The sequence below is a fragment of the Cuculus canorus genome, chromosome 10, assembly GCF_017976375.1.
Source record: "Cuculus canorus isolate bCucCan1 chromosome 10, bCucCan1.pri, whole genome shotgun sequence".
NCBI classification, from domain to species: Eukaryota; Metazoa; Chordata; class Aves; order Cuculiformes; family Cuculidae; genus Cuculus; species Cuculus canorus.
This window is the reverse complement of record NC_071410.1, coordinates 1,183,663-1,204,013: the sequence shown is the minus strand read 5'-3', so window position 1 is coordinate 1,204,013 and position 20,351 is coordinate 1,183,663. Positions and strand designations below refer to the sequence as shown.

Genomic DNA, 20,351 nt, shown 5'->3' with positions numbered 1-20,351 from the left:
GGCTCTGTCAACCAGGATGGCCAGGAGACCCAAGGTCCCAGCGATGGCTTCTTGAGCTCCAAGGTGGCCGTCTTTGCTGCGATTGGCGCCGGCTGCGTCATCTTCATCCTCATCATCATCTTCCTCGTTGTCCTCCTGATCAAGATCCGCAAGCGGCACCGGAAGCATACACAGCAGCGAGCCGCAGCCTTGTCCCTCAGCACCTTGGCCAGCCCGAAATGCAGCGGGAACGCGGGCTCCGAGCCCAGCGACATCATCATCCCCTTACGGACTACAGAGAACAACTACTGCCCGCACTACGAGAAGGTGAGCGGGGACTACGGGCACCCCGTCTACATTGTCCAGGAGATGCCTCCGCAGAGCCCAGCCAACATTTACTACAAGGTGTGAGGAGCAGCCTGGGAAAGCCGCCGACGCAGGAGCACGGGAACGCCGAGTGCGGGGGGCAGCCGCCCCCTGGGTCTCCCCACGGGCGGTCTGGCGCCAGGAGGGAGGAAGTGAAACGAACCCCACAGCACGGGCGCAGGGAGCGCCAGGGTCCGGCGCCGGAGAGCGGATGGCTCGCTCGCGCGCTGATCTCTCCCCTTTGTATTTAGTTTTGTAGTTCTCAGCTTTTGTAATCCCGGACTCGAGGGTGAGCCTTCACCATCCTCCTCTTCTTCTCCAGACTGCGGCCGGCCAGGGGCCAGGCGCCGTGCCTTTCTGTGCTCGCTCAGACACCACCGGCAAACGCGGAAACTCCACCTGCCCTTCTTGGTTTGGGAGTTCCCTGTATCGTCCCTCTGTCCTTGCGTGAAGTGCCCGTGTGCCTGGCGCCGCAGCAGCTGCCACGTGCGTCCCAGGGCCTGGAGCAACACCGGGGCCTCAGTGAGGAGCCTCGCTCCAAGGAGGAGCGTGCGGCCGCGGCAGGGAGGAGGAAGAGGAGGATGCTTCGCCTCGGTGCCAAGATGCAGACAACTGTGCAGGGAGGAAGCTGGCAAGCCCGATTTACTACTACTACTATTATTATTATTATAATTATTTTAATTTTTTTGTAACATTTTTATTTTTGTGAATTCCGGGTGGGACTCCAGATCCGCCGCCGCCTTCGGGCACACACCGTCACCTCCTTCCAGCACGCTGTCCTGCCGGCCGTGGGGCAGAGCCCGCTGCTCCTGCCACTGCCCTTTTAAACTTTTGTGTTCGTAGCTGTTGACTCTTGTTTTAGTCTCTTTATAAAAAGAAAGAAAGAAAAAAAAAAACCATCTATCTATCCCATGTCTCAAGCGTTCAGTGCGCGAGAGTCGGGGCACTCCTGCCCCGCAAGGAGCCTGGCAGTTCTTCCCGACCCTCCAAGGGTCGCGGAGAGAAGTCATTGCTGAGGGTTTCCATCGGGCTGGGGCTGAGCCTGCTGGGAGTGGCGAGGGGAGCGACAGGAGGGCAGGGGGTGTCTGCAGCCCCTGGTCCTGTCCCCAGCCGGTGGTGCTGTGGGTGGCTGTCCTTGGAAAGGAAAACTGGAAAATGAACATTCCTGGCGAGCAGCCCGTGCCAGAGGGAGCTGAGGGTGCTGGGAGGAGCCAGCGCTCGGGGCTGGAAGCCCCTCAGGAGGCTGTAGCACCAGGTGCAGCTTGGAAGCAGAACTGGAGGCTTCTCCACCCATCTGGTATAGTGGGACAATGTGGTGCCTCTCCGCGGGCAGGAGCATCGCCCAGTCCTGCCAGCCACTGGCGGGCTCGTTCTGCCCTTCCCATGTCCATCTTCTGCCCCAAACTGGAAGGGGTTGAGCCTTGGGTTCTTCTAGTGGGATCATTCCCGGCTTCCTCTTCCCAGCAGGACCCGCTGGCCCCGTGGCTGATGCCGGTGAGCGCAGCAGGGCTGGTGGTGCCCGTGGCACCACCTTGCCGCCCTCCTATCCTTGGACTGTGCCAGCTTGGGCACCGGTAGCTGTTCCCTCCTCCCTTGCTTTCTTTTCCTTCCAGAAGTAGCTGCTTTTGCTCAGGGAGCAAGCGTGGGGCAGGCGGTGCTGCTGCCGCTGTGCCACCAGGCAGTGGCACAGGTCTGCCTCGCCTCGTTTGCCCTCGCCGGTCCCCAGCGCCCCGAATCCCGCGTTAGGAAGTGCCCAAAGAGCGAGAGAGCTGCTCTGCACAAGTGCCTTGACGAGGAGCGGGCAGGAGGGGCAGAGCAGGGGCCAGAGGAACCCGGTGGCTCGGATGCAGTGCTGGGGCTCCGAGCATCCCTCTGTGTCGCGTGGGTTTAGGTTGGAAGGCAGAGGGCAGGAGGGTGCAGGCTGCCCCTGCTCTCCTCCTTGCCCTCGGCATCATGATGTGAGGATGGCTTCCAGGGCCATGGACTGGCCACTGCCCTTGGGAAGAAGAGCCACGGTGGGTGCTCCCCCTGCCCGGCCCTTCTCCCCACTCCCCTGACCCCCTGAGTCCCCCCGTGTATCCCCCCTGCCGCACAGCACCCTTGCCAGCCCTGTCCAGTCTGGCTCTTCTGTGGGTCCAGGACCCCCTGTTCCTCGCCGGGGGCCGGGATCTTCTCCCAGGTACCACAGAAAATTGTGTCTTAAAGGAAAGCCCCCTTTCCCTCCCCGGTGCCCTCTTCCATCCCCAAAATCCTGGGCCACGATGCAGGTGGAGGGTGCTTTATCCACGGGGAGTGTCTCCCCGCGGGGGCTGGCGTGGAGGAGGCAGTTGGGGGTTGATTCTGTTTCGGAGGGTAAAGGACGGAGCCTGGCCCCGCGCGGTACCCAAAGCAAACCGGGGACACAGGGGCTTCGTGGGGTCCATGCCCCGCGGCTCTGGCTCGGCAGCCCCCATGTCTCCGCTCGTCTTGCTGGGGGCAGCCGAGAAGCCTTGTAAATATGTGAAGAAAGGTTGAAATTGGGACTCTTGGAGTTTGCTGAGCAGCTCGGGCTGGGGGGCCCTGGAGTGGAGTGTGTCCCTGCGGTTCTTTCCATTGGAAGCAGTGGAGAGCGGTTGGGTTCTTTTTCTGTTGGGTTTTTTTTTCTCCCCATTTTGTTTGTGTAAATACTAGTCTTTTTTGGAAGAAATAATGTAAAGATGTTTTGTATAAACTCTGAATTATTTTCTGGTTGCTTTTTCTTAGAAAAACAAATGAGAACGTAAAAAAGAAAAAAAAAGGAAAAAAAAGAAAAATGTTAACCACAAGAACGGGTGTAAAACATTGTCATCGAGCTCAGCCAGCGCTGCCGCGGGGCCGTGCTGGTGTGTGGGCGCTGCCAGGCGGAACGGGGGCTCGGGATGAGGCAGGATGTGCCGGAGCCCAAGCAGAGAGCGGGGTTGGGAGCCCTGGCACAGCCCCGGTGCTCAGGGCACGGCTGGGTCTGGCTCATCCCCAGCAAGTTTCTGCCTGTCCTGGGTCTGAGCAGAGCCTCCAGGCCCAGCTAGGAGACTTTAGAACAGAAAGGGAACAAAAGGAGCATCAAATTCATCTTCTTTTTAACCAAAAAAAGACCAACCTGGGCATGGGTAACTCAGTGTGGCATCCTGAGATCCTGATTCGTTTTTCCAGACCTCTGGAGCTGCTGCTGTTGCGGAGCACTGTTCCCAAGCATCTCTATTTTCCAGTTGCCAACCACAAACATGCTGTGTCCCACTCTCTGCTTGGTGCCGGGGCCAGGAGGACTCGCTCCTCCTCAGCAAAGCCCGCGTTCCGTCCAGGCCAGCGCCACGGGGAGGTGGCTGTTCCCACCCAAGCCATCTCCGGTGCCACCACCATGCCTGGCGTTTCCCCAGGGGCAGCCGGGAGGCAGCTGGGAGCTCCCTGTGGTCCCAGTAGCTCACAGGAACCGGGCAGTTGCCTGTGGATCAGCAGAGGGTGGGGGGCAGTTCTGCACCCCCCGCTCTCCGGTGGGGTTGGGTCCCCTGCTCCCTCCCGGCTGCCCCACGCACCAGCACACCCGCGCTGCGCGCTCCCACATTTCAGAGCTGTGACCACGTCTACATCCCACAGCGTCACATCCGCACCCTCGCCTTGGTCCTGCATCCTCAGAGGGGGAAAGGTCCCTGCATCGCGCGATCAACCAGCTGCGGGGCGGCTGCCCCGGCCCCGTGCCCGCCTGCCTTCACCACGGCGCCGCTGCAGCATCCGGGCGCCTGGATTTTCCTTGTCCATTCTGTTGGTCAAGAGGTGGATCTGGGCTTCCAGCCCGGATGCGGCCGGTCCCACTGCTGGTGCGAGGCATGTGGGATGGGGGCGAGGGCCGGGAATTGCTGCTGGCGAGCAGCAGGAGCGGTTTGGGAGGTGCGGGGAAGACACATGGCTGTGGTCCTCGTCCCACAGCCGGCACCTCCTCGAGGGCAGCCGCTCCCCCGACACATCTCGGAGCAGGGCTCGGCAGCCCCGCGCTGGTTGATCGTCCTCGGCTCCCACAGGGCTCCAGCGGTGCCGGGCACCGGGCTCCCGTCGGCCGTGCTCCCCGGCGCCCAGACTTTTGTTTCTTCGTGTCATGATCCTCTTTTTGATTCCTTTCGCCTTCTCCCCAGCTCTCCTGCCCAGTAGCATATCATCGGCATCGGTAACCGGCTCTGTGGCATCTGAACTCCATGGAGCCGTGACGGAACCTGATATATTGTTAAATAAAAGGGTTTTTTCCTATGGAAAGCCGGCTGTCTCCTGTGTGCTCTTTTGCTGCCCCAGGTTGTCTTCTGAAATCGCAGCCTGGTCTGAGGACATCCAGGGCACGGGAGCCTGTGCAGCTCACGGCCAGCTTTTCCCGCTGGTGTCGGAGCTGCTGGGTTTGTGGCCAGCATTAAAAATTTGGTGATTTTTGTCTGGATCCCAGCATCCCGCATGGCCCCAGCCACTTAGGGCTGGATACGGATGGATGCGGTTGGGTTCTCAATGGATATGGTTGGACATGATGAACTTAAAGGTCTTTTCCAACCCAAACTATTCTGTGGAAAGGGGGTTTTTTCCAACCTGATTGATTCCATGGTTTTCTGGCTCTGTTCCTGCAGCTGGAGGCTCCTTGAGACTGTGGGTGACCACCCACCCCTCCCGAGGGCAGAGCCTCCTGCCCAGCTCGCGGTGCCGCGGGAGCTCGGGGGCCGTTCCTGCCCTCAGGATCCGGCAGAGCTTGGCGGGAGCCGCTCCTGGCTGGGGCAGGACAGGGATCCTCGTCCCATCTAGTGACTGGTATTTATTCAGTCCTTTCTCAATGTACCCGCACTTGATAAGTTATTAAAAAGTCATTTTAGGAAATGGGATGGTAATAAATCCTTAACAGATGGTGCTTTAGCCGGCTCCAAAATGGGCTCCACCGCAGCCACTGCTCTTGCTCTTTATAGCCGGCTTCCATACGGCACTTTGCGTTGCTATAAAGCACCGCGCAAGGCCATAAATCATGAATGAGAAGTGGGGTATGGATGGGAAATGCTCGGTGAGGAGGTTGAGCCGCGTGGCTCAGGCAGCAGCCCGGGTGCCTGGTTTTCCTGGCCCTTGGACACCTCTTTGCTGCAGACGCGGGATGGTTCCCTGCCTTCTGCCTGCATCCCGGCGAGAGCAGCTGCTCGGCCGATGCCCATCCAGGGTTGCTTCTCCTGGGAGCGGCAGCGCGGGAGAGCAGGGAGCGAGGGCTCAGCTCGGGGAGTCTGGGGCGGCTGAAGAAGGAAGGATCCGGGGAAAGGCAGTGCTGGAGCGGTTACACGTGTCCTCACGGGTCGGGGATATGGAATGTGGGATGGAGGATGCTGGATGGGATGCAGGCTTCTGGGTAGGGGGTGTGTGGTGGTGGGTGAGGGAGGATGTAAGACATGGGGGGTGGGATGCGAGCTGAGGATGGAATGGGAAGATGGGGAAGGGGTTGCTGGGCTCCAGATGGTACAGGAACACCAATGCCGACCAGTGAGGTCCCCAGGTGGATCTCAGGGGACCAGCGTGGTGCTGAGGGTGCTCGGGCACCACAGCCTCGCCGCTCTCCAGCTCAGAGCACAAGGACGGCTCTGAACCTGCTACAGGAATGAATCTTCTGAAACAGGCAATGGGGACACCAGAGCACCCAGAGGAGAGCAAGGCCAGCGTCCCTCCAGCTCGCCCAGCAGTTGCTCTAGGAGAAGACAGAAGAGTGAAAGCTCTGCCTGCCTGGTGGAAACCATTTCTGCATCCATCCGGGTTGTCCCAGGGACGCTGGATTGCATGGTTTCTGCTGGGATGCAGGAAGGGATGGCTTCAGTTTATGGGGTCTGTGAGGAAAAATGAGGTTGAGGCAGTGAGAAAGGGTGGAGGATGAAGAGCTTCTTGGCCAACGTGCGAGGGGTGAGAGACAAGGTGGGCCGAGGAGATGAGGCGCAGCGGGCTGGCTCAGCACTGCTTGGGGCACAGCCCGCGCCGCAGGGACCGTGCCAAGACATCTGCAGGAGCTCCCGGGACCGGGTCAGGGCGGGGGGAGTTGGCCCTTGGGTGTGACAGACGGGCTTATATGTGGTTTGCTGGTCTGAAAGTCCTTCTTCTCTGCACGCTTTGATCCCAGTGTGAATTAAATAACGCTTTTCATTTTAAACAGCTTCACTGGTCCCTGATGCCCAAAGGGAAAAACTGTAAGAGCCAAACTTGCTCGGACCTGCCAGAAGAGCAGAGAAGTACTTTAACAGGTTCCTGCAACCCAGCATCCGTCTGGGGAGCGGGAGCGTGGCAGGTTTCCCCGGCTCCGGGGCTGCTCCGCTGGACACAGGGAGACACCTGAGTGGGGTCTGCTGGGATGGGGCCCCTCAGACCCACAGGATCTCCCCAGCGCCCCACGGCTGCAGCACGGAGGGATCCATGGGGCACGGGTACAGTGGAGCTGCATCATCAAAATGGCTTTCAATTGGAAGGGCAGGATTTAGACCAGACATCAGGAAGAAATTCGCCAAGATGTGGGCCGGGAGGCCCTGGCCCAGGTTGCCACAGGTTGCAGTCATAGAATCATGGAATGGTTTGGGTTGGAAGCAACGTCAAAGCCCATCCATGGGCAGGGACACCTCCCACTGGCTCAGGGGCTCCGAGCCCCATCCAACCTGGCCTGGAACCCCTCCAGGGATGGGGCACCACCACTGCTCTGGGCACCCTGGGCCAGGGCCTCCCCACCCTCACAGCAAAACATTTCCTCCTAAGATCTCATCACAATCTCCCCTCTTTCAGCTGAAAATCATTCCCCCTTATCCTATCCCTGCCCTCATTGGTCCACAGCCCCTCCCCAGCTTTCCTGGAGTCCCTTTCAGTGCTTTAAGTTCTCCCCACAGCCTTCTCCTCTCCAGGCTGAACAACCCCAACTCTCAGCCTGTCCTCATAGCAGAGGTGCTGTAGCCTTTGGATCATCTCTGTGGCCTCCTCTGGATTTGCTCCAACAGATCTGCAGTGCTTCCAGCTCTGGTATGAGATGGGGCTTGCCGGGAGATGGGGACACAGCAGCTGAGCTGTGTTGGGGCTCCAGCTGAGCCCCGGCACGGGCAGCCCCAGGCAGACGCAGCCCGTGCGGCCCCCGGGATGCCCAGGACAGCGGCCGAGGCTGCCAGAGGTGCTGCCAGATGTGGGGCAGATGCATGGTTGAGATGCAGCTCCAGAGTCGCAGCATCGCCTCTGGTGCTGCGCACCCCGTGCTGTGGGGGAGCACCGCGTGTGAGGGATGGGGAGACGAGAGCAAAGGCTTCCGGGGCCACCGCTGGCCTCGTGGCCACAGACTCGCGTACCAGGGGGTCCATGTAACCTGGCAGCAACCTTTCCGAATGGAAAGCAGACCGCAGAGAGAGACTTGATGCTTTTCAGATGTTTTTGGTGTATTCTGATCTCTCCGTTTCTGTCGGTGCCTCCCGAGGATCGCCTGGTTTGTCGCAGCACGCCGGGGGGTGCGAGCAGGGGTGGCTGCAGCGCCGCGGGACGCAGCCCGCAGCCGTGGCTCCGTGTGCCGCTGGCACGGGTGTTTGCAGGGTGCTCTCACAACTGCACCCACCCTCCCTGCTGCTCCTCACCCTTCTATTTCCAGCCCTGCTGAGGCATCAGCTGCCCTAGAGCTCCCGTCTCCCTGCACGCCCCTGAGCGCTGGCTGCTGCTGCACATCCCCGGGATGCACCAGCCTGGGGACCATCTGGGATGGAGCCTTCACCCCAGCTCATCCCAGCGCTGCCCTGCGTCTCGGCTGGGCTGAGGGCAAGCACAGCAGCACAGCTCACATTCTCATGGCTGCACTGAGTTCCCTCTCCATTACCACACTCACTGCAGCCCTTCCCTGGACGCAGACGCCCTTCTCAGCCCACCCAGCTGCCTCCTCTGGCATTTCCACATCCACTTCAAGAGGAGCATCTGAAAACCCAGCCTGTAAGAGGCTGTGTGACTGCAATCCCTTTTAATAAACCTTGGCAGGGCCAGCTGCTGCAACAGGGATTGGGAAGTTTATCCTTGTTTTCCCTGTAGTATATCCAAAGTAACTAGCAGGTTCCCCTGGTCGGGGTGATGGGCTTTTCCCACAGCCAGCGTTCCTGCGGCATCCACCGCTCCGGCTGCACCTGGTTTCGCTGTTCGCACGGCGAGGAGCCTGGAAGATCCATTAGGCTGTTGTGGTATGCAACGAGTCCCACGGGCTCCGTAATGAGAGCAATAACGGGAATGCACCGGGGGGCTGTTTGTCACCGGCCCGTCGCGCGGGCAGCGGGGACAGTGCTGGGGTGCGCGGAACGGCGGTCCCAGCCCTGAGGCTGCCGCTGGCTCACTGCGCTGCGGCTCTGCGCGTGGGAGAGGAGGAGGAGGAGGAGGATTGCATGGCTCGGGGGGCCAAGGCAGCGGGGTTGGGATCCAGCACGCGCTCGGTGTTTCTGTGCCGCAACCAGCAAGCAGCACCGTCCTTCGCGCTAGCGAAGCCGTCTGTGCCTCAAGGCAGAGCGAATCTGGGACGAGGAAAAGCTCAGCCAGGCTTGACACAAAGGCCGGCGGTTTTCTGCAGCTGAAACCAGCTGATCTCAAGTGCTCGAAGAAAGGCATCACGTGCCACCAAGGTTTTTCCTCCACAGGCAGCCCGGAAGCCAGGGTGATGGCTGCAGGCTGGTAGTCCTGGCACAGCTTCCAGCATCCTAGACGCATCCTTCCCTGGATGTGTCCTAGCTGGGACACACGCAGCCACGCAGGGGCTTCCATGCATGACGTGGAGCAGCTGGGGGACAAGAGGAAAGGGCTGGAAAAGGCAAAGGGTCTTTGGGAGGGGGCTGGAAAGCTGGGGAGGGAGGGAGCTTTCGGCAGGGTGAGACCCAGCAAAACAGGGAGCTGCAGGATAGATCCAGTAGTTTTTCATTTGTTAAAAAAGAATGAAAGCAAGTATTACACTACAGCAAACGTAAATTAATTATGTGCAAGGTTTTAATGTTACTGAAACACAAGCCTTGGAGAGGGTCCCCCGGCTGCTGGAGCCGGGGCTGAAGGAAACACAGAGCTGTTCCTTTTCTCGTCTTGATGGAGAATGAGATGTAAACGTGAAATGTCGGTGCTGTGGTCACCCCATGAGCTGCGGGGATCCTGCCTCTCAGCCAGCCTGGTGTCCCTGGTGGCGTTATCCCAGTTACGCGGTTGCTCCGTGCCCCTGCCTGTTTTGGAGTGACCCATCCCCGGGAATGGGGGGATATGAGCACTGTGACCGCAAGGTGGACGTATGCTGGGAGGGATTGCATGCATCACTTCATCCTCCCCAAGGAGAGATGCAGGCGAGCCCCTCCTGCCACCTCCTGCATCCCCAGAGCACAGGGATGCAGTGTGGGCAGAACCACGACAAGGAGCTGTGTGCTGGGGCGAAGCCTGGCAGTGCCCCTACAGTCCCCCCGTCCCCATCCCAGCCATCCCCTCCAGCCTCGGACCCACACTCCCGGTTGGGAAGGGCCGAGCGAGGCTTTGGTTTCAGCTGGGCTTCCCCCCCTTAATTCCTGCAGCCTGCTGTAATCATCCTGAGCGAGCTCAGCGCCAGGTTCCTGCTGGAAATTGGCTCTTGCTGTGGCTCTGGGGTCTTTGTAAGGTAGCTGTGCCAGAATGAAAAGAAAACTAGTGATTCCGAAGGGGCAGGGGCTGGGGAGGCTCCGCTCTCTTCCACCCAGGACGGGGATGTGGCCCAGCTGGTGTCTGGCGTGGGGTGGAAAGAGCCCCAGACCCTGCTGGGGGCCGCCGTGGGGCAGGGGATGGGGTGCCGTGGGGTCACAGCCCTGCGGGCAAAGGGCTTCCCTCTGCCCCCGGGATGCGTCCCGGCTGGTGGTGGGCTTCTCCTCTCCACAGGGTCTTTGTCCTTCTCCTCTCAATGCAAGGTAAAGCCCTGGAGTGGATGGAGCTGGGAGAGGGCTACAGGGAGACTCTGCGGAGATGAACGGGTGGGTACAATGGCAGCGTGTCGGCCGGAGCACAAAGGCAGCTGCTGTGGGGGTTATTTTATTTGCATTAATGAGAGGAAAGCGCCAGGAGGCTTTGGCCGGGGGCTGCTGGCAGGTGGGTGGTGCCCAGCGCTGCCCTGCCTGGCGCTTGGCCCTTCGGAGCTGGGGTGCGGCTCCTCTCCCCTTGGGCACACAGGGGTTTGGCCGCTGTGGATGTGCACCCTCACCATGACTGAAACCTGGGATCCCTGGGGCGGAAGGTAAGACTGGCTCTGCCCATCACAGCTGGGAAAATCTGGGCGCAGGCTTCCTCTGGAGAAAGAAGGTGGTGTTTCCTGGCTGCCCCAGGATGATGCTCTTGCAAAAGCAGCCGTGGTGCTGGGGCTCGGCCGCGGGCACTGGAGCTGGCTGCCCTGGACGAGCTTTCCCAGCACCAAAACAGTAGCTCCTGGGCAGTGGTACTCAGCTCTTTGCAGGTTGTCCAGGAAGGAACAGAAATATCCAGGGTCAGCTCAGATGGGGCTTTGAGCAACCTGATCTGTTTAAAGATGTTCCTGCTCCTACAGGGGTTTGGACTGGATGACCCGTAAAGGTCCCTTCCAACCCAAACCATTCTAGGATTCCATGATCCTCTGTGCCTGCAGCATCCCGGAAAGCTGATCATCGGCTGATCCTCAGAGCCGCTGGATCCTGTTGCAGGCCAGTGCTCCATCACCTGCAAACACTGGAGCTTCCTCTTGGAGAATCCACCTCGCTGCTTTGAAGCCATCAAGAAAACGATGGGCAGACGGGACGTGGAAGAGGGCAATGCAGGGACACAGGTATGTTTATTTCCAGCACTGGGGTGCAAGCTAGGAGGAGAGTCCCTCCCATGAACCCATGGCCATGGCCTTGCCAAAACCTGACGCCTCTCCTTGCCCTCCTTGGACTTCCAATAATAATCCCGGTGCCTGCTGGTCTTTGCTGCTCTTGGATGCCGGGAGTGGGGCTGGAGCGTTCGACACGTAAGGCGATACTGCATCAACAGCCGCAGCCTGTGCGGGTGAACAAAGCCCCAGTGTCTGCGGGCCGGCCGCGCTCCCCCGGGCACGCAGCGCCCAGCACGGGGGCAGCAGGAAATTAATCCCAGGCTGGGGTGAAAGGGTTAATGAATGCTGATTTTACAAACATCGCCACTATCCTTCCCCAAACTAATAGAGGGATAATTAGCTCTTAATAAAAGGGAAAGACGAGCTTGGCCATCCTTGGTGAGGGTGCTGAGCAATGCAAAGAGAGGGGTGTGTGGTGCCTGGGAGCAGTGGGGGCTCATCCTGCATCCCGATGAGATGCCCAGGCATAAACACCTCGCAGCTCAAACAAAGGCAGCAAGGCCTGGGGGTCAGGACGATGTGTTTTGTTCCATGTCCTACAGGGTTTATGTGTTGCCTGAGTTGGTTTTGTACCTTCTCAGGTGGTGGCAGCTGCTGGAGGGGGGATTGTGGCAGTATAGGATCGCTTGGTAGGAAAAGACCTTTGAGATCATGAAGCCCAACCGAGCCTGTCCACTAGTAAACCATCCCTGAGAGCTTCACCTGCCCGCGGTGCAGGATTTCATCTGCCCGCGGCGCAGGACCCCTGCTCAGGCTGAGGGTGGCTGCAGGGCTTTGCTCCCATGCATGAACGCAGCTGGGGGGTCGCTGACCCCATCACTTGACTTGGGGTGAGCCAGGGGGTTCAGCAGTGCCAGGAAGGTTTCTGGGGAGCAGCGGTGGGTTTCCTGGCATGCCCTGCTTGGCGAGATGCTCCAGCTTTGCCAGCACCCAGTGCTGCTCCCGCTCTTCCCCGCGGCACTGCTGGCTGCTCCGCAGGGATGGATGCGTGCGCGGAGGGGAGGGCTGGGGCGCACGGTAACCCGGCGAATCCTGCCGTGGCCGGCGAGAATGGGAGAGAAAGGGCCTTTCAGGGAGTGCAGCCATGCACGCCGCGCGGCCGGGGCCCTGAGCGGAGCGGGCAGGGAGGCTGGCGCTGGCCCGTGCCCGCACCATCCTGCCGTGCCGTGTCTGGGTGCACAGAGGGGATTTTGTGAGCCCCATGATGAGTGAAATCAGCAGCGCAAGGGAAGAGCCGCAGCCGGTGTGTGTTAGCTGGTGCTTCACAGCACCCTGACTCGGCGCCAGGGCTGCTCCATCCCCCTGCAGCTCCGCAGTGTCCCGGCCATCGCCTGCTCCTCATCCCCTCGTGTCTTGGGCAGCCGCACGAAGCCGGTGCTGGAAGCCCATTGCGAAGGCCAGCGGGATCACAGCAGAGCCCCGGTCTCGCCCCAGTGCCGAGGGTGGGAGCGAGCAGCATGTTTGGCTCCATGAGCTTCATCCTGCTGGAGCTCCAGAGCAGGACCAGGCAGCAAGGGCTGCTCCAGTACCACCTCCGCTGCCGGGGGCTGCCGGGGTGGTGGCTGTGAGGGGGTCTTTATGGGGTGCTTGGCTCTCACCTTCTGCACCAGCTATCATCCCACCATTGGCAAGGCAATCCCTCTGCCCCTCTTCTCCACCAGCAGGTCCTTAAAGCAATGCTTTTGCTGTATAAAGCGCATATACTATGATTTCCAGCAGCTCCTTTGCTGCGTTGCTGCCACCGCCTCACTCAGGGACCCTCAGGGGCTGCAAACACCCGATTTCCCCCCAGCGCCGGGGTCCCTCCCCAGCTCGGACAATGGAAGCAGTTTTGCTGCAGCCACTTTTGCTTCCAGCAGAGCAGGGTGAAACGTTTCCGATGAATGCTTCGCTCGGCAAAAATATGCAGTTTTGGACTGGCCTGAACTATTCAGACATTCTGGGTTCGTGGCCAAAATCACAGATTTTTAAAAAAATATATAAATATCTCATTCTGACATTTTTCAATTGAAACATTTTGGCTTTAGAATCCGAACAGGGAGATCAGGTTAAGCTGTGGAACACTTCTAAAAGGTAACTCTCGCTTTCCCCAAATAAGCTTTGCTTGTCTTTGGCTGTGTTTAACACACATTTGTTTGTTTACCCTCACGGAGACAACAGCCCCACGCTTTTGTGGTGTTCCTCGCTTGCTCAGGGTGATTTGGGGTTTGTTATTATTTGGCTGCTGAAGGAAACCTCAGATCAGATCTTTTCACACCTCCTGCTGCAGTGGGTGTTCCTTCCGCGACGGTGCCCAGGGAAAGGGGTCCAGAGCATCACTTCTTGGCCCCGGCTGGGTGGGCTGGTTCCTGGAGGGCAGTGGGATGCATGTCCTTACCCACCCCCCCTTCTCTCCTTGGGATGCTGGTTCCCCCATCCACACCAGCATCCTTGGCCAGGGTGGGTGATGCTCCATGGGCAGCAAACGAGGGGCTCCCGTGTGAGCTGAGCCCGACCTCCCTCTCCCCACTCTGCCCCTGCCTGCACCCTGCTCGCCTCGGCGGGCACAGGCAGCGCTGTCTAATGCATGCTGGCAGCTGCTGCCGCCGGCTCCGTGGGGAAAGCGGCCGCGCGGGCTGACGAGATGAATCCTGACGGCCTGGCCATGTTATACAATGGGCGGAGGCGGGGGGCAGGCGCTGCGGGACGGGGCCCCCTCTGCGGGCAGCGTGCATGCGGCGTGGGGGGGAATGCAGGAGGGCTTGCACAGACCCGTGTGCATCGTCCTAACCGGCTGCTCTGCTTTCTGTTCCTCTCTGAGGGGGTTTCCATGAGGACGCTGTGACAGCTGAGGATGCTTTGGTGGTCACTCGCCTCATCACCTGGGAGCACCTGAGCCGTGGCTGATGGAGAGGATAGTGGACGAGGAAGCTCTGTCTGTGCTTACGTTAAGTGAGCCCCTTTGCACCCACTTCTGATGGCTCCCCAGGCCTTGGTCCCACCAGACCAGCACCTCTGGGGCACTCCTCAGCACCTCTGCGCTGGCTGTGTGCCCCGGGACCGGCTCTGCTGGTGTGACAGGCATGAACGCTGCTACAGTGACATGGCTACATGCCCTCATTCTTCACAGTGGCCTCTGTGTGCAACTTTTAATTGCTTTTGTGCCGTGGGTGGTGAGCCTGGCTGCCCAGGATTCGCGGCGCCAGCGGGAGCCAGCTCTTCCTCGCTATTGTTAGCACTGACAGCGCTCTCCATCCTGGCGAGTCCAGGCATCTTCCCCCTCCACAGCCAGGATGCTCCGAAGAGGCCCCGAAGCCAAGCAGAGAGCAGCCTTCTGGACTGGGGTTCCTGGGCTCCGAGATGCCCTGGCTCATTCCAGGCGCAGGAGAGCACTTACAGTCCTTTCCATCCTCCTTCTGCCGCTTCTGCTCTCCCCCAGCCCCAGGGTGATGGCAGGAGCCAAGCAGGTGATGCGGGGAGCAGTGGGGGAGATGCTTACGGACAGATGAAGATTTCTCTCTCAAATGCCTGGTTGGACTTGGCTGAGTGCAGGCATGAAATATTAATTGGAGCCAGCAGCTCTGTCCCGCTGGCCACCGGACAAGCTGGCAAGGGATGGAAATGGCAGTGGGAAGGGGCTGTGTCCCTCTCTGCGGGGATGGCGCCGGGTGCTGTGGGCATGGTGAACCCCCATGGCTTTTCCTCCTCGCCAGCTCCCAAATGCTCACACCTGGTGTGAAGCTGTGGTTTCAGTCTGAGAGGAGCAGAAGGGTCCCGGATCTCTCAGCATCCTCCTTGGCTGGCAGCTCAGCCACCTGGATGCACACACACCAGGGCAGAGGAGGGCCTGGGTCCTGTTTGCCACTGCCAAGGGGGTGATTTGGGGAAAATTGTGCCCCAAGACCGGGTCACCCTGCCTTTGCATAGGGTTCAGCCTCTTCTCCCTGCTCTGATCCATCCCTCAAGAGTGGATGAGAAGGAGGAAAGTGCAGGGAGGACACAGCCCTGCCTGCTGCCCTGCTGGTTCTCCCCTTGGCCAAAGATTCTGTTGGCTGGATGGGGTGGGTGATGACTGGATACTGCTGTCCCATGTCCCCACCAGCCTGGCACCTTATTGTGCCTGCGAGCACGGCACAGTCCCTGCTGACATCCCTCGTGTGCGGGGATGAGCAGGATGCTCCTGCACGGTTGTCTCATGACATAGTCCCTGTCTGTGCCACGGGGCCGTCAGTCCCTCAGCTGGTGGGTCTGGCACCCAGTCTGTGCCCTGCAGACCCCCGTCCCAGGGACCCCGAGCAGCCCCTGCCAGGCACTTTCACAGCAAATCTCCAAGCTTACCGGGAGCCCAGCAAGAGAGCACCCCATGGCATGTGGCCAGGAGCCTGGGAGACCTGGAGTAGCCCCTGGAAGCCTGTGACAGCTCCTGAGCCCCATGCTGCCTCATGCTTGGTGTAATGAGTGTTGCTGGGGATTTCAACCTCTCCTCCACTCCCCGTTGCTCCACCAAGCGTGTCTGGGCTCCGTGATCCACAGCTGATGGCTTCCAACTTGCACTTCCTTTTAAGGCTGAGGCAAAACAGGTTTTTGATCATTATTTATAGCAGAGAGCTGGGGCCGACCCCCTTCCTCTCCTCTCCCTTCAGGGCTTTGTGTGATGGCTGTTTGTCCGAGGAAAAGCAGAGCTGTGGCACGCTGTGCACGTGGCCACCGAGCCCCCAGCCCCACTCCCCAGGCCCAGACAGCCGCCTATGGGGAAGGTGTTGCTCCCTATCACAGAAGTCATGGAAAAGCATTCCCTCTTGGCTTTTTCAAGCTGCTGAAGTGTCACAGTTCTCCCAAAGTCTGGAGCGCAAAAGCTCTGGTGGCAATAATGAATGGGATACAGCCACGCGCTGCTGCTTCCACCCTGTAACCCATCAGCCGGCACAGGGTGTGATGCTCCCAGGATGGACGGCTCCGGAACAGGGTGCCGGCACGGGTGTCACCACAGCTTCAGGCTGAGCCCAGGGTTTGGGTGCTGCTGGCCCCGAGTGATGGACCGCTGCCCAGCAGCACCGAAGCCCAACAGCAGGAGCTAATTTGACCTGTAAATCATTAAGAGGCACTGCCAGCACCCTGCAGAGGAGAGTGACGTGTTCCTTGCTGTGCTCATCCTGTGCTCATCCTGTGCTCCAGTTCTGCACAGCAGCTTTGGTCCGCGTGGCACCGAGCATCCCGAGGTGGCGTGGGCTCCTGGTGGTGTGAGTCACAGTGAGCAAATGAAATGTTTCTGTCCCCAGGGCCATCACAGACAATGGTGCATGGGGAGGGAGAGAGAAGGGAAAGCTCTGCTGGGAGCTGGAAATTGCAGAGGGGGCACCGGGAGCTCTTCCTGTCAGGAGGCAGGGATGCACAGGAGCAGGCTGTGCTGGAGCATCGCTGCGGAAGGACAAGGCAGCCATCCCCAAGTTGAATGAAAGGGTGGGAGGAGGGAAGACCTCACCCAGGGGATGCTGGTGGTGGCCCATGAGGACCATGCCCAGCAGAGGGACTGGCAGCGGATGCCCGGCCCAGGCTCGACGTCTGCCTCCGTGCCCATCCTTGCTGCGGCTCCCATGTGTTTTGGCCCAGCCCTGGGCTGCTGTGCAAAGGAATGTTAATAAGTGCCGAAACGAGAGAATTAAAATATAATTGTTCCCCTCTCAAGCACGCGTCGGCTGCTGAGTTGATGTAAGGGCTTCTTTGTGCTGAGTCGGGAGCAACGCGAGCTCTGCTGTCCCCCACGCTCGGAGCTGCTTTGCCTGATAATTGCAGGTGTACCGCGCACCCGGCAGCCTCCGGAGAGGGTAATTGGAAATGCAGGGAGGGCACCGACCGCCCCGAGCTCCGGGAGCAGCGCTGTCTTTGCCACCACTCTCCGCCCGTACCGCTCAAGGCGGGGGAAGCTCCATTTCATGAGACGTTACAGGCACGATGAGAGTCCTAAACCCTCCTAGCTTTCATCTTCATGCTCTCCACCTACCTTCCCATCCAGGGTTCTTTGGCCTCTGAGTGCCCCACCACGCAGCCCCGCTCCTCCCATCTCCAGCTGGTGATGATGAGCCGGGACCTCTCCCTCCCTGCAGAACCTACTGATGGCTTCTAATCACCCCTTCCTGCCCCCCAACCAGCTGCTAACGACTTCCCATTTGCAGCCCCGAGGCCTGGAAGGCTGCTGTAGGCACCATCTCCTGATGAGGAGAGCAGAAACCTTTGCTGCTGGCAGACCCGGCTTCTTCCCTCTGCTTATTTGCAGCTGAGCATGGAAGGGTTTAATTCGCGCTACTTTTAATACGCAAGAAAATCAGGAAAATAATAAAAATAAAACAGAAGCAAAGCTTGCGAGTGGCTTTGTGGGGCTCTTGCCTTGCCCAGGGATGCATCCCATCCCCGTGCCCAAAGCAGTGCCGTGGCCCAGGGCAGGAGCGGTGCTGGAGCAGGAGGTGTGAAGCCACCGCTTCGCTCCCCCCAACAGGTCCCGGTCCGTCCTCCCTTGCCCAAACCCAGCAGAGTCCCCCCGCGAGCCTCGGCTGGGGCTCGGCTTTAGCATCGCTTAATCGACACGAGCAGCGTTACCCTCACCCCCTTCCCTGCAACCGCCTTAATGACCTAGTTTTAATCCTGGGGCTGGGATAAATTAGAGGCAGAAAAGGCTGGGAGAGGTTTTGTTTGGCCTTTCTGGTTCTTTTTTTCCCAGCTTGGGCCGTGCATCTGGGAGCCCCCTCTGCTCTCGGGGACTCTTTAAACTCTGCTCCTTGAAAGACTCCCCCAGAACGGCTTCTCTCTTGCTCTCTTTATTGCTGTGATTAAGCTCCTCTCCCCACCCCTGTATCAAATCCAGCTGCAGAGCTGAAGAGATTCTTGGCAGGAGACTGAAGACAGAAACAATACTTCAAGTGGGGAAGGGGGGCCGAGGGCCAGAGCTCTTCCTAAAGCCCTGGAGAGCTGTGGGGCTTCATTAAGGGGATTTTTTTTGCAGCCTGTGGTCAGAAAATCCTTCAACTTTGTAGCTATAAAAGGTAAATTTCTATAATCTGTTTTGCCCAAGCAAAGCAACGTCAGTGTTCCGTGGCTGGCGCCGTGGCGGTGTTGATCCGGATCACCTGAGAGCTGCGGTCCTGCTCCCGGCGTGTCCCCAAGTCCCTGTCCCTGGCTCCATCCCCGCTGCAGCAGTCCTGGCTTGAGGAAACTCTTTGTGCGGCGTCTCAGCGGAGCTGAGCAGAGGGTGGGAGATGGGGGGAGCGCGCTGAGCACCCGCCGGGGCCGTGGTGTCCCCTGTACCATTCCCTGCTGTATTCCCCAGGGATGTGCTCCAGGCGCATCCCCGCTGCTAAATGCCCCCGGGGTGGTGGCGGCACCCAAGGACCCGGCAGATGCTCTGGGGGAGCCGGGGGTCCCCCGGCTCTTGAGGGGAGGTCCTTACCCACACGGGGGGCGCTGCCAGGGGCTCCGCCGAGGGACAAGTGACACACTCTGCGCAGCACAAGGAAAAGCCTTGGGTTACCTGCGGAGATGGTGCCTACAGGAGCCTTCCGAGCCCCAGGGCTGCAAACGGGAAGTCATTAGCAGCTGGGTGGGGGGCAGGGAGGGGTAATGGGAAGCCATCAGTAGGTTCTGCGGGGAGGGAGAGCGGCAGATCTCTGCCAGTGATCGCTCATCATTGCGAGACCCTCTGGAGATGGGAGCAGTGGGGCTGTGCGGTGGCCAAAGAGCCCAGGGTTGGAAGGGAGGCGGAGAGCGTCATGGAAGATACAGGCCGGAAGGTTTATAACTGCAGCGAGAGAGCTAATGGCCAACCCAGCAGCGTGGCTTGATCTTCTCAAGGTGCCCGTGTTGAGCCCCTCTCTGCCCCAGGAAGGTCCCTGTGGCGCTGGAGGGAAGGGGATCCGGGAGCCGAGGACCCGGGGCGTCCGCAGCCTGGTCGGAGGTGAGGGCCCTCGGGCGAGAGCAGAGCCGTGCGGGAACGAATGGGAGAAAAGCAGACTGTGCTCTGGGTGGGGAATCACGGAGGGATTAAAGGTTTAATAAGATCAGAGGGACAAAGCAATAATTAGCCTAAATTATGCTGTAATTTAGGAAATTAAAAACAAAGCCTCTAATGTCAGAGTAAGAACTATGCCAGCAAAGAGGGGGAAGAGATGCAGAGCAAAGGGGGGACCAGAGGGGCAGCGGCAGGACAGGCCTGGAGCGATAGCGGGGAGGGGGATGGGAGGGGATGGGATGGGCTCGGCTCGGCTCAGCTCAGCTCAGCTCTGCTCAGCTCGGCTCAGCTGGGCTCAGCTCAGCTCGACGGATTCAGCTCGGCTCGGCTCAGCTCAGCTCGGCTCAGCTGGGCTCGGCTCGGGCCCCCGCGGCTGCGTGCGGGGCTCAGGCTGCGGCCGGGGTGGGCGCAGCCCCTGCGGAGCGGGGCTCGGGCAGGCGGTGGGGCCGCAGCTCCGCGCTGGCCGGGGGGGGGGGGGGGGGGGGGGGATGCTGCCCGACCCCCGGGGCTCGGCGCCCCCCGCGCCCTGTCCTGCGGCCAATGCACCCCTCGGTGCCGGGGAGCCCCGGCCCTCGCCCCGCACCAGCCGCTCCCGCGGGGGCTCAGCGATGCTCAGCACCGGTGCCCACGCGGTCCTGCCCGGGGGAGCGGCCCCGCGCTTTCTCCGGGGCTCGAGAATTTGCCTGGAGAGGCGGTCGGCTCCGACCCCAACACTTAGCTCATTACAATAACATCAAGATTAAATGGGATATAGAAACATCTGTCCTAAAGCTCCTTAAAGGATCTGAACAGATGTAACAAAAATAGATTTACATTTAATTTATTAAGTTTTTCCTCCCTTAACATTTAGATCACTCGGATTTTTTAGCAGCGTTTTATTGCTGCCTGGGCTTCCCCGGCTGCTGCTGCCTCCCCGGTTAACCCAAAAGATTAATTCTGCAAAGCAAGGAAAAGACCCATTCCTGGGAGGGCTGCGCTGGACGGTTTGGGTTTATTCACATTTGGATGAGACGCTCAGTTGCAAATGAGACAAATGTGAAGGGAAGAACTAGGGCAGCGCGATGCTCAGAGCGGCTTTGGACTTGACCTCACTCCAGCTGGGCTGCAGAGGTGGCTGCCTGTGGCTGGAAGAGTAGGTTTCAAGCTCTGGATCTGCCATAAGATGAGAGATGAAGGGAGAGTGGT

At 59.8% G+C, this 20,351-nt stretch overlaps 2 protein-coding genes across 2 annotated transcripts in view; one reads left to right on the top strand and one right to left on the bottom strand.

The window, feature by feature from the left end:
- The window catches only part of EFNB1 (ephrin B1), a 53,739-nt gene extending 49,949 nt beyond the window's left edge, over positions 1 to 3,790 (top strand). The window contains exon 5 of the mRNA XM_054076029.1: positions 2 to 3,790. Coding sequence (XP_053932004.1) covers positions 2 to 390 — 389 coding nt within the window. The 3' untranslated portion in view covers positions 391 to 3,790. The remainder of the gene's footprint in view (position 1) is intronic.
- Positions 1 to 20,351, bottom strand: part of ARR3 (arrestin 3) — a 349,343-nt gene that overhangs the window by 282,908 nt on the left and 46,084 nt on the right. The gene's annotated exons all lie outside the window — the stretch shown is intronic.